This window comes from Echinococcus granulosus (genome assembly GCF_000524195.1).
Source record: "Echinococcus granulosus chromosome Unknown EG_S00089, whole genome shotgun sequence".
Taxonomy (NCBI): domain Eukaryota; kingdom Metazoa; phylum Platyhelminthes; class Cestoda; order Cyclophyllidea; family Taeniidae; genus Echinococcus; species Echinococcus granulosus.
This window is the reverse complement of record NW_020170469.1, coordinates 164830-178910: the sequence shown is the minus strand read 5'-3', so window position 1 is coordinate 178910 and position 14081 is coordinate 164830. Positions and strand designations below refer to the sequence as shown.

The 14081-nt window shown below is 40.7% G+C and overlaps 1 protein-coding gene across 1 annotated transcript; it reads left to right on the top strand. All coding sequences in view use genetic code 11, as the record gives it.

The window, feature by feature from the left end:
• Positions 1–2934: 2934 nt before the first annotated feature.
• Positions 2935–9982, top strand: EGR_07876 (ADP-ribosylation factor-like protein 5B; the record flags this gene model as incomplete). The annotated part of the gene is made up of 4 exons (XM_024497125.1): positions 2935–3406; positions 6984–7123; positions 9526–9781; positions 9858–9982. 4 exons carry the CDS (start codon positions 2935–2937, stop codon positions 9980–9982), a joined length of 993 nt encoding a protein of 330 aa, XP_024348462.1.
• Between the last annotated feature and the right edge of the window lie 4099 nt (positions 9983–14081).

Sequence of the window (14081 nt, the reverse complement as noted above, 5' to 3'; positions counted from 1 at the left end):
TCCTGTTTGTGCTGCCTTCTGTTAGTGTTCTGACGGACTAACTATAGTATGTCGTGGCTAGAATCACTTGCATGCTAGCATTTATTCTACACTGACTTCAAAGGTCAGGACCTACTCTTTTTAAAGTCGAAAAATTCAAACTATGGATAAAAAATTGACAGGCCGTAATTGTGTTAAAAAATAATTACATGACAGTCATAGTGATTTTGGAAACGGGAACTGTCAACAGCGCAGGCATTATTAATCCTATTGAGAATGCTAAGCCAGACAAATGAAAAGTCTCTATCCATGGATAAAATGACATTGTTTTCCCGACTGAAAGCAGCTTTAAGTCAAGAGAAAAGAAATTAGTAGATGCAGGAATTTACAAAAAAAATAGAATGCTTGTAAAATTTGAAGCCAATTTTACATTGGGCCTTGCAGACTGGGATATTAATTATGCAAAGACAAACCATTTTTTAAACAGAAGTGATTTAACCTAGGTTATCAATACTCTAAAGTAAAAAGGATATTTTTAGACATTAAAATTTATGCTCAGAAAGTGACTTTACGTGTCGCTATTCGTTTTTATTACCGATGATATTTCGCGGTGGTTTTAGGTTGCCCCTATCAGTTAGCGTCCATTGTTAGTGACATTTTAAGGCTTTTACACGAACAGGGACTATAAAAATCGTATGATACTAGAGATACATTTTACTCAATAACAAATACAGTGATGGATTAACTTTAAATCCATGGTACCTCCGTTGGCGATCCTCAAGTGGGCATCGCTGAGATCCTATTTTGACTACAAACAAGCGTCTGGTGCTGTCTGTAGGTGCTTCCGGTAGGAAACTGTACTATCTTTCCCTTTTTATGGTTTCAAGCGTTTATAAGTCTCTCCATAATGTCTTTGTTCCGTTTCCTTACTATCTCACTAGTTGAGTAACCACGATTCCAGGTGTTCGCTGCTTACAAAGACGAAACTCGTCTCAAGCTCTTATCGGGTCCTCCATCGGGGTAAGGCGCCATCTGTACTGTAGAATATTCAAATAAACTGCTTTCATTCGTCAAAAATTAGCGTGAGTGCGCAGGAATACAAATTGAGGGGAATCATTCAGGCGTTAGGAAATAGGTGCTAGAAGTGAAAATTTCCAATTTCATGAACTGGCAAAGGAGACGACTTCTATGAAGGCACTTCAAAAAACGCTTATGCGGTACTTTGGGTACTTGTTTAACTCTTCGTTTTGGTTTCGCGGGCACTTAGAGCTCTGCGATTGCAATTCCTCCGGGTGGCATGGCCTCTGGGCCACAATAGTAGCCCTCCAGCCCCTCTGTACTTCGTCAACACATGCTTCGCCCTAGTATTGTGTCTTCTTTCGACCCCATGGGGGTCTCAAGGCCTTGAACCTACTTTGACACACTTTGCTTTTATTTCACATTGATTCCTAAGCTTATCCTAGGGACAAGATCTACTTTTGTCGAAAGTTCAGAACAAAAACGCTTATTTGTGCTCGTACAAACCGCTTGCCATCAGCATGGGCATTTCGTCGCCTATAAAACCCAGCCTCAAAGTTGGACCAAATTCATCCACTCGTGCCACAATCTGTTCAAGATGACATGCGGTGTTCAAGCGAGCCTTGTAACAAAATTTTGCCTTCTAGTCTCTACTCAGAGTGGGCAACATTTCAAGCGACCATTATCCTGCATAAAAGTTAAGTCGATAATCCCTAATCACCATAAATTTAGTACAGAAGGGGGTTCTGAAATGCGTAACGGTCGTCCATGTCCTCGCAACATTGCAGATGGGTGTCGCTTAACCATTTGGCTTCGCAAAGGTGAGATTTCATTTAATTGCGGTTATAGCTAATCCCTCCAGAATATTTAAAAGTACATGCTCATAACTATAAACGGAAAAGAAACGACTGTCCTTGATCAAATACAATGGGCCGAAAAATAGGCTAAAAATATGGTTACAATTGCAAAAAGGCCTTTATAAATAAAAGCAAAACTTACAGTTGATGCAACCACACTTGTCAAATTTTGCATGTATTCTTAAAAAAGGAAAATAAATCACCTCCTAAGGGCCAAAGACGGGAAAGTGGTGAATAATTTTTGTTTTACGGATGTTAAACTTCCACATATTTCCCGTAACTTTTCCTACCCATTTGTGGCAAAAATCCACCACCTTAACATTTGCCGGTTATAAAAAAATGACAAGGAACAAACTTGGCTGGCTTTAATTGTGTAATCAAACAAAATGGTCAGGAATATGAGGCAGAGTTCAGCACGCAGATTTGATTTTTTCCTGTCTTTAGCTAAATAAAACTCTTAAAAACCAATTGTTTTGACACAATGGACTAATAGCCACATTAAGGCCTACTTTTTCAACTGGGTTAATTATGTACGAGTGCTTTTAATAGATAAGGTTGCAAGTGCACATTTTAATTGGGTAGGTTGCTAGTCTTTCTTTGTGATGTGTCGGTCGTTTCTTAGGCAAGGCATCTGTTAGTCCCTTTACTAATTTGCCTCTGACACTTATTTATATGTCATGGGCCTTTGTGGGCAATCTTTCTCTGTATCTCTGCCGCTTGATTCTGGGCAGCACATCACTCCTTGACTTTGTTTCAAGGCTTTGTCTTTGTTTCTCTGCATTTTAATTTTCCCCTTGCCCCATTTTTATGTTTTGGAGGTCTTGCATACACATTTGTTGTGTTTAATATGTCTTGGGAGCCCATGCTTTGGAAGATGGGGGTCATGGTTTCGTCTATTTCGTTTCCTCTTACCGGAGTTTGCTAATTTTGTCACTTAGATACAGATACCTATCCTAGTTTCAAAACGAAGGCGTTTCTATCCGTGGTGCTTCTGCTAACACAGCTCGCGACTTACGGGTTGTACTAGTGTTTACAATACTTTTGTCTCACTTTTAGGCAACGGCTCCGCAGGCGCCCCTTCATGGGCGTGTTATTGTCACGGATATGGAGTTTCTTCCGTCCTGAGGGCACCAAGATAGTGCTGGTGGGCCTGGACAATGCGGGCAAGTCAACTATCCTTTACCAGTTCGTGCTGAATGAGGCGGTTCAAACCTCACCCACCATTGGTAGTAACGTGGAGGAATTCAAATGGCGCAACCTCCACCTTGTTATGTGGGATCTGGGTGGGCAGGAGTCGTTGCGACCCACATGGAGCACCTACTATGCCGGCTCGGAGTTCGTCATCCTCGTCATCGACAGCACCGACCGCGACCGGCTCCCTATCTCCAAGTCGGAGCTCTATGCCATTCTGGCGTCAGAGGACTTGCGCAAAGCGAAGATCCTCATCTTCGCCAACAAGCAGGATGTCATCGGTTGTATGTCAGTGGCGGAGGTAGGACATAAACTGAACCTCACCTCGATCAAGGATCATCCTTGGCATATTCAAGCTTGCTGTGCGCTCACTGGGGAAGGGTATGTGGATGCCCACTTTTTTTCTCTATCTTGCGTTATTTGTTCTTTTGACGTAAAATACACTTATCCGTTCGTTTTGGGCTGGCATCCAGCATCTGGGTTACTTCTATCGCCTGATGAAGCAGCCACTAGTACTCAATGTTCTCATATCACAGCTTTGATTTTATCATTGCTATTTTAGTAGACTTCTCATATATTATTTAGCGTTCTCTTTGTTACTGCAAACTATTTTGGTGGCATTCTGCAAAGCTAAGCTGGGAAAAGTTTTCACATTGAGGCTTTATTCTCAAGGCTAATTACTGCACTTCGAACTTTATGTTCCATGGGGCAACCAGCTCTTAAGTAGCATTTGGACTGGTTTTCCATTTTTGTAACGAAGTAATGTGTTTAGCGTTCAAATTTATTCGGCTTTAAATGCTATCTGAGACAATTTTTCTCGTGAAAACGTTTCAGAGTTTCATCCGATATTGTAAACAATGCATATCGCTTCGACTAAATTTTAACCTTAAGAAACTAACCTTTGTGTACAATTTATTACACGAGTAGCTGTTAGGTAGCATAAAGGTTACGCTTACCTGTGTGAAATAAAATAGGGATTCAATGGCTACCAATTGAATCATATCGTACGTGGAGTTTTCTCTGGGTTCTTTTACGCAGTTGACAGTCCGAATTTCTTTCATTAATATAAACTAGCAGGATTATTTGATTTAAATCGACCTTTGAATTTAAAGTCTTTGTAAATTTAATTAAAATTGGCTCAGTATTACCTACCATAGTGACATCATAAGTATAGGCGACAACATTGCCTGCAAGATGATCAAAATGTCTCTTTGATTACCAGCACGTTATTCGCGCCTTGCATGAGTAACGCTGATGTATGGAGCACCTGAAAATACAGTTCTGTTTTTGCAAGCACTTCGGGCGGATTGTACTTTGTTTTATCTGTTTGGACTATTTAGCGAATTTATAGTCTTCGTTCTTGAATTTAATTTCGTATAATCTGCAGTAGTGATTCTGTTACATAAACATTCGACCGTTGTGGCGGCGACACTATCACCATGGCTAACACTTGTGGTTAACCACTTAGTTAAACAGATTTTTTGTCATTTGTCGTTTTGGTTAAATCGACAGTTCTGTAGGCACAGCAATCACGGGACTTAACGCTTTCAACGACCACTTTAAACAAAATCGGTGCGCTCACGAAGGCTGGCAATTCAGCAGACTTGCCAATCAGCTTCTAAATTATACATTTAGCACGGGATTATTTGGAATGCAAAATCGCTCCAATGAGTTGCACAGTTAAGAAGAGCGGTCTCATTGTTTCTTTTCGTATTGGTGCCCTATCATCCAGTCACAGCATTTGTTTGCGAAATTACACAAAGGTTAATCGTACAGACTTGCGCTCCTTATAAGTCGTAATAACTTTCATTATTGCGAAATGTCGTCATTTGTACCGTGGGCGTTAATCCAGCTAACCGACCGATTGTCTGACTAGCTTTTCTTCATGTGCACTCCTCATTTCTTTGTGCATGGTGAAGTACTTTCCTGTATACATAGATTGAATTTATTTTGGCTGTTTGCATCATTGCTTTCTGCCTCCAGAACCGTACATTCTTGTTTCTTTTTTACCCGCATCGAAGATGACAGGTACTTGTTTTGATTTTCATTCCGACCGAAAGGTTGACTTTCTGATAGTATTTTTTGTCTTTTGATGCATATGGAAGTACCTGTGTTCATCTAGATTCGACATTTTTTATTGAAACCGGCTCACTGGTAATTGTAAGGTTATATTTCCAGAAAGCAAATAACACACTTTAGTGAGACGACTATCAGACCCTTTATTTTTATCAGATTATGTGAAAATTTTATAAGCCGATAAAGATGTTTTTTGTGTGCTTTATTCGCCAAAGTTAGAAGTTAGACCTTTCTGCAATCCGCTGCTTTGTAATTTTACCAAATCCGAATCTGAGACAGCTTTTTTGGTATTGGAATCGCTCCATTAAGTACGGAATTGTTTCTTCGGCTTGTGCCGCTTTGAATGCTTTATTAGGCTGTGTTTATAGGTCTCTTATCCGCATAGCAACTATACTACTCTTTTATCAAAATATCTTTGTCGATCACCATTGATATGCTTTGATAGATACCGATTCCCAGAATGAATCTAATTAATTGGAATTTGTTTTCTGTTGGTCGGTGTTAGAGAAGAAAAACGATGTACTCCAGTTTAGTTATCTCGAAAAACCGCAAGTCAATAGAAATCAGTTAATCTTTAGGGACTACTTTATTTGGCATCATGCCATATCTCATTGATTAAATCCTCATCAAAGACTAGGTCATTTCAAAGATCATTGAGGCGGTTTTGTGCTCTTTAATCTTGTGAAGTGACTTTCCAGGACCAAAATAAAGTTGGTATGTAGCCTTACCCGGTACTAATTTATTGAAAGAAAGGAAAGTTTTGTATTCTGTGAAAAAAAAGGGGGCACCAATGATAAAAGACTAGGAAAGTGTTGTGTTTTGAGAGACGCAGATATGTGGATGGGTTGAGTCGTCATGGCACACGATCCCCATCACGTATCTGCTCTCTCTGAAATTTTTGATGTAGAATTAGTCGCTAAACATTGCAGTTTGGTTGCTTGTTCGGAAATGATGGAAGAATTCACATGAGGACCATTTCGAATTGGAGGTGCAACCACCAAAAGAAAAGTACATGATGAAGCTATAATTGGTTGGTTGATAGTGAGGGAATAAACTCAACCGTCTTGTGACTCAACACAGGAATAAAAGTGGAGCACAACATGCCAGCTATGTATCACCCAGAAGATGAAGCGAAGTACCATCCTGGAACCCGATTAGTTTATTCATGGTGAAGAGGAAACCATATTTTGATGATCTATATTTGACTCTTCCTTTCATTTTAAAGCAAATGAAACCTTGCATTTTGTGAGGTCTGTTGAGTGCTCAGGTTAAATTTTGCCATCACTACGAGTTCAGCGCTCAGAACCAATGTAGCATCGAGAAAATCGAATGGTTATCTGATGATAAATGATCTTTTGGTATATGAATTCCCCTTACTCATTCTTCACAAAGAAAGGGAAAAGGAAATTGCACATTTCATAACGGAACAGCGTCAGGTTCCAGTGATGTCATGTGATGCTTTGCTGCTTCTTGAATGGACAGATTGATTGTCTGATTGAAAGTGAAGAAACCGTGGATTTATGGTTTTTATTAAACTTTTTCAGTGTGGAAGAAATTTAGTCAATTCACGTCCGGCCTGTTAACCAAGTCTGCAGAGAATGGGGGGTCCACATATCCGCCCTTCCATTACAAACTAAGATCGCGGATAAATATGGAATTCCATTCCTTAGCGAGAAAATGTTGCATTCAGAACTAGCTATGGAATCACTAACGGTTCTGTGGTTGGTTGGTTTGGTAATAAAGAAGAGATTTAGTTGTACATGAACCCCATTATACTGTTTCATTAAGACAGTATCCAGTCTTTAAAAGCGACGACGGAATTACGCGAAGCGGTGCATCACTTTGCATTCCTTTGAATTTCAGCCTTACCCAAGGCCTGGAGTGGATTGCCTCTCAGGCGGGCAAATAACACCTTGGTTTACGTGAGCTGCTCAAAGCGCACTGCACACTCCAAGCCACGACGATCCCAATCATCCGGTCATCCAGTCGCGATTCCTGAACGTGTGTGTGTCCTCCGACTGCAACCGCATTGTCACTTTCCTTGTACAGTCTGTCCTCGCCCCTACTTCCCCATGCCTTACAAGTTATGTCCCCTCCTTCTTTCACGCACTAATTAACTTCCCTTTATGTATACCTCTGCTCCCCATATTAACTCTTGTGATTGTAATTTTTACAAACTGCGTGTAAGATGAACGGAAAAAGCTGAGATGTTTTCCTGCCCCTTTCATCGACATCTATGTTGAATGGAAAGTGGTCTCCGAACCACACATGATGTTTTGCCTTTGGGTGGTAGGAATTCGATTGAGCGTTCATTTGGTGGCGTGATGGTGCTATTTACACAGTCCACTTTATCCCCTCGAGGTTTGGATCGTAGAAAACCTAGCAGAAATATTGTTGAAATCGGTGGGTTCGTGAGTGGGTGGTTCGTGGTTTCTCCTTGATCGAAGTAACTATGCACAGTACTGAACGTAAATTAAGGGGTTCTGGTCCAAATTGAAGTGCAGGTGATCCACTTTAGGCCGACAAGCCTTGCTTTTTAAGACAGGATTGGGTTCTTATTTGCTGTGGTGATCAAGACTACTTTTTTGGATTTGGACTGTATTGTGCAAGAATCGAGGTATTGAAGGCGATATTTAAAGAATTAGTTGTGAAATTGTGGAGGTTCAGCCAGATAGTGGTCCTAACAACTATATCAGTTTAAATACTTCCTGATGCAATCAAATTATTCACGCGGTCGTTTTACGATTTGTACACCTTCATTATGATATTTTACGCTAAGAAAATAAGTTAATTCTATTTTCCCATTCTTTAATCTTGAATTGAAATATTTAGTAGAATTATCATACAACTTGAATGCTCATAAAAGCTCCCACTTAGCAGATTCCACGTTAATGAATAGGTACAGGGCGGGGTCAACAAAACCTCAGCTGATTGTTTTAGTGAGCAAGCGGAAAGCCTGGCCTTGGTAACAAATTGGGATATCAAAGGTCCTAGTTCTAGTTTCTAAAATCTATGAGACTGTTTCAAAGCCTTATTACTGCGTTGAAAGTGCATATTTTAGTTCTAGCTTTTACTATTGGAAATATTTCCCGCGTGGTAAATGGCCCAATCCCTGTAGTTTTCAATGGTAATAAACCTTATTCGCAAGATGGACCTCAAGGGTTTGGTGCATTCAATTTACAGGATTTATGCCTAGAAATAATACGGAAAATATTAAATGAACAAGGCCTTTTCAAGTGTGTTATTTGGTGTGTTGATTCCGCGGGTTGCACTTCCACTCAGCGGTATGAGCAAGCCGCTAAACCTCAACTTCAACACTTCGGCAGGGATGCAAATCGCTTCGTACTGAAGTAGACTACTACTGCCTCAGGGGAGGTTAGGTTTCCCATAATATGTTAAGTACCCTTTTTCCAACCCATGAAAAAAAAATGTTAAAGAGCCAACAGTCAAAACGTATGTTTGGGACTGATATCACTGAAAAACTATGATTTGACACCCTTTGGGAGTAAACACATCTTTTTCGAGTTGTGCGTATAAAACGATTAATCGAAGTCGTTCTTATTAAAATCATGCCTGTATTTTAAAATGCCGTGAATACAAACTCATCCCAAATAAGTTAAGGGAAGTTTATGAAGGAATATTAAAACTGGGAAATCAAGTAAAACTACGGGCTTTTAAAGAATATGAGGAAGATGAATGTGCACATGAACATCCTAGGAATCAGATGTAATAAGGAGCACACAATCTGATCATGTAAAAAGTGTGTGATCATTTTGGAGTTAACCGTAGTGCGATCCATCTACTCGAAAAATCCATTCATTTATGTTAGACAGACAGAACTGTACAACACAATTAACCAATGCCTTTTGAAATGTTTTGCCTTAGATTTTTAAATTTACGATGTAATCAATTCATTTAACCTATAATCATTGTGCTAATAACTAATAAACAATTAGAAATGGTGCCAAGTGGTTTTGTCACGTTTTAACTGTTCTCAAACTCTTACTTTACAAACAGTAAAATAAACGAAAGACAACTTAGTATGCAGTTTCATTATACGTCTCCGAACTTGTGTATTCCTAGCTCTTCCTTCGTTTAAGTGAATTGCTAGGGTCCGTAGCACTTTTAAACCTTACCGTGGTAATGGTGAGCTTCTCCCGGGACATCTGTTTTCATCAGTTTTCTGAATTCCGCACATAGTTTTGTTAGACCCTTGAATAACAAAGTTATAACTTTACCTCTTTTGTTTTGACACCATCTGCCGATCGAGTAGGATCGCCATTACACTTGTATCTCGCGTCACTCCTGAGTCTACCAAAGCACACCTCATATTCTTTAGTCCATAGGCTTTGCTAAACCGAGGTCATTGGTCGTTTCCTTGCTATAATGGTCCTATTTTACCTAGGCTGAAGAAGTTAATCCCAAAGCATACCCTTTGGCCAGTCCGGAGTTAACCGGGAAGATTATTGAGTTGCTGAAACAAGCTGCGTCTTACAAGCAGCTCAAAAAGGGTGCCAATGAGGCTACCAAGGCTCTGAATCGTGGCAAGGCCGAGTTTGTCGTCATGGCTGCGGACACAAACCCCATTGAAATTGTTCTTCACATTCCTCTCGTCTGTGAAGACAAAAATGTACCGTACATTTTCATCCCATCTCAACAGGGTCAGCTTTTTCAAACCTTGTATTTTTTTCCGTTCCCTAGCTTGCTGAAATGAGATTTCTTTGTCTCTCTTCCTAGCTTTGGGTCGCGCCTGTGGCGTGTCCAGGCCGGTGATCGCTGCTGTTGTGACTGACAGCGAGGGTTCGCAGTTGAAGCCGCTCGTCAGTAACATCCAAATGAGTATTGAAAAGCTATTGTTATAACTACCATCAAGTTTGTGTATTCCGTGTATATTCATTACCATTGTGATGTCCATTTTTACCGTTATTGTATTTACTCGATTTTGGAGTCCAATTATCTGGCTGACGGGTCATGGCTAGTTAAGGACCTGGTTCGTATAGTCGAAGTGAATTCTTTATGTCGGTACTCGGGATGATATTCGGTATTTCTGAGTTACTAGCGGCGCCTGTGTTCGGTCGAGCTCTTGGGGTTATACTGATCCTTGCGTTTTGACGGTTTTTAGGTAACAATGTGGTTATGTACTTTGGGCGACTCTCAGCTACTTACTGAAAAATGTATTCGGACTGTAGTTTTCAGTAAACTTGTATCCAAAGGTAAAATGTCGGATGATGAGTTGTTGCGTTTGGATGTCAGAACTGGCAAGTTCTTGGTATGCTTCGGTGGACGATTTCCCCGTTTTTGAGTCACAAATTGTAAGCTTTAACTGCTGACGTATTTTTTGCATCAACAAGGTGCCTTTTCGACAAGTCGTAGGAATCAAGAAACTTAAAGTGCTGCTTTTTTCGGGGGCTGAATAGCCTTTCTCGGAGACTCATGTAATTTCCAGCACAAAGTGATTCATCTGGGCATAAGTCCTGTTGTGTGTCGGCCTAGGAACTTAGGTTGATGGCTTGCGTTTGAATGTAGCTCCATTCACTGGTAGTTTCGGCTATACGGTCGCTCTTCCACTTTTCGCCAAACCCAATTGTGGATTACCAGTCATATTAAGTGCCCACGTATCGCTGTGGAAGTTCCTGAACTTGCTTTGATCGTAGTGCAGCCGAACAGCCTCTTTGATTTAACATTCAATCACTCGAAGTTCACCCTGAGTGGAGACGGTGAGTATTGAAGCGCAGCCCTGACGCACTTAAGAAATACTGAGATAAAACCCCAATCGAATCATCTGAGTATGATAATGGTAATCTCTCAATCATAATCGGTGGCGCCACGAGTCTTCCTTGAGCTTGCAGCAACTCGCGGCCACGCAGAAAGTTCATTACTAGACGAAAGAGCTAAGAGGCTATTGGCACTGACACAAAGCCAAGCAGCTTTGCAATCGGCAGAGACTAGGTGGTTTTCTATGGTGGGGGTGCCGAACAATGTATTTTGTATAGAGTGACCGGGGAGCTATAGATTTGGCTCAAAGGACATACTGTTTACCAGAGGAACAAATGCGAAACCCGAAGAGCGTACGCATCTTGGCATGCAATTAAATAAAACATGAAATCATCACAACGTTCAGTTTTGGCCTCCATCAAAGTAGCTCATTAGGCATGTCATAATTCGTCTCCGCTACTGAAGAAAACTGCATAGTCATTGAGCTAACACAATTTTCTGGATGGTAGTGTGCAAAATATGCCCCAAAACAAGATTCGACATAATATAAGGCTTTTACCCTTCATTTGAAATCGTCCCTGATAGGGCATTACACTAAACCGGCATTGAGGCAAGTGGCATAATTTACCACTCACATTGCACACTTGACTCAATTTCACCTAAGGTAACAGATTGCAATGAGTTTTCTGAATCCAGTACAAAATTTATCCCTAATATGATTCACCCTCTTTTGAAGAAGTGAACAGCTATCATTTCGACAGTTGACAGCTGGGATTGAACAAACATTATTTCAGATGAGTAATTCTGAAGTGAGTTTAATGAAAAATTAAACAGTGGTTGGAAAGAACTTGGCAAAAAATTAACACTGACAATAGTCTGCAGAAAAAAAGGGGAAGTGGAGTACATGGCACATTTAGCGACGCTTCATGTTTATTAGGAAGTCCAAATTCTTCCTTAGATTCCTTCATTTTTTCGAAATTTCCGACTTGAATAAATTTATAAAGATATTAGTAAAAGCCACTCTTTTTGAAAACCAACACGTGTAATAATGGTAGGGATTAAAAGAAAAGAGGGTGCATTAATGTTTCTTCCTATCTATCAGAGTTAATTACCTTAAGGACGTAGATTTTTATCGTTGTAATAATCTTCGGCTGATTGCCAAGACCTCCCTTTTCAAAGCTTTGTGTAGAAAACCTCCTCGTGGCAAAACGCTATTGAGTGGTAGGTAGGTGAGTAACGAAATCGGATGCATGAATTCTTTCCCCCAAAATAGGAAGACATTTTTTGCACGATATGAAGATTAATAACTGTCAACGTCTACTCGAAGCTTACTTATTTGAATGCCATACAGGTACCATAGTACGGAAGGAAGCAAGGTCGTCCTACTGTCAACATTCGCAACAAAATGCCACCGACACTTATAATTTTGGGAAAAAGAACCTTAACTGCATTTTTTTTGGAGGACGTAGAAGATATCAGGCTATTATGGTCTATGTAATCCTTTGGTTGGCTGCTTAGCTCTCGGTTTTCGTAAAGAGATATTCAAGGCTCCGCCTTTTTACTTCCTCTGTCAGTAGTCCCCCAGAGCTTACACATATATAATGTTCTCTTTTGACTTCAAGGAAGTCCTGCTACACTGTGTTTGTGGCAGCGGAAAGCGAATCTGATCCCAAAGGACAAATATCCAGTCTTCTATTACCGGACACTAAATTTTAACGTGATCGAAGAAGGCCATATGGTGCGGATGAGAGAATCTGTGACGACCTCTACCAGAAGGTTTGATAATGATGTCCACTTGCAGCAAACAGCCGGCCCCGAGTTCTGTAGGGATGCTATCCACAATCGGAGCGTCACTAGCTGTGGCCGCGAATCATCTGGTAAAGCGCGTTACGAAGCTGTCCATGGTACCTACATGAAGAGGTCACTTAAGTAGACATGCAATACCTCCTCCACCTCTCCATTAGCTAGATGAAACCCCGATAGATATATGACTGGGCAGCATTGAAGTGAGAAAGAAGTGGTGAACAGGAATAGACGCAAAACGTTACCCCCAAGAAGCTATTAAAAACCCCATCCCTTGTTATTTGGTTCTGCTTTTAGGCCACTTTTCTTATCACTAACGGTAGACATATGAGATGGCCAGCACTTTCCCCTTCCTCCAATACAGATCCTAAAAAGGACGAACCTCCGGACCCAGCGGAATTGACAAGAGGCATCAGTGACGTTGCGGTCAGGGAACTTCTCGGTTGCATGCAAATTCGATGACTGGCGCGGTTGGTTGGTGGGTGCTATCTTATAGCATCGACTACATTGCGATGGCCGATGAGGGAGGTCGACCAATGGGAACGCTGGGCACGGAGTTCAAAATATAAGATGGACTGATGTAATGCCTTAATTGTTTGTTTAACGACCAGCTTTGGTGACGGGGTGCTTAAGCCTCCGCGATTGTGCTTCCATGACCTGCGCGTCTTGCCAGTAGCTTTCTTCCCTCCAGCCATTCTCTGCGCTGACAATTCTTATTATGCCCTAATATTGCATTTTCGTTTGTCACGAGAAAAGTCTCGAAACGCTAGAGCAGTGATGATTTCAAAAGTATAACAAAACTTATCAAATTTGAATTAGTTGACGTCTTTAACCCCTCTCTTCTCAAATGATCCAAGAAATGCTTATTTTGGAAAACATTTAATATAACCTTGCCTTTTTCAAAATTTATCGTTATGAGATAGGCTTATGCTCTCTTTAGGGCAATAGGCCAATGTACGCAATAAAAAACCCTAAATTTTATGTCACCTATCTAATAAAGTATGATTCACAATCGTGAAACTAGAGCTAATTCAAATCGACTAATTTTTGTGATACTTTCTAAAGGCAGACGCGAATCTTTCACTCCTCAGCAATTCGGTTTCCAAACTACTGTCGTGGCATTTTCTTCTTCTCATCCAAGTCGCCAATGTCTTAGTCCTTTAGTGCCCTTACACCAGACCTACACGTAGTTTGGAATGCATTTTTCAAGTCCGTGCTTTCCCCCAAGGTGTAAAAAGATTGCGACTCAGTATAAATCTGGAGAAAGGATGGCGGGTCGTTGAGTGGCCACAGGTAACCACCCAAACCACACAAATTAAAGAGCTCACCTAGGCGGATGCAATAGTAGTCTATAGAAGGGAAGAGAATGCTATAGTAACACGAGTTATTTATTTAACCAGTTCACCCGAAAATCAGTTTATCGTCTGAATGTGCGCATTTAAT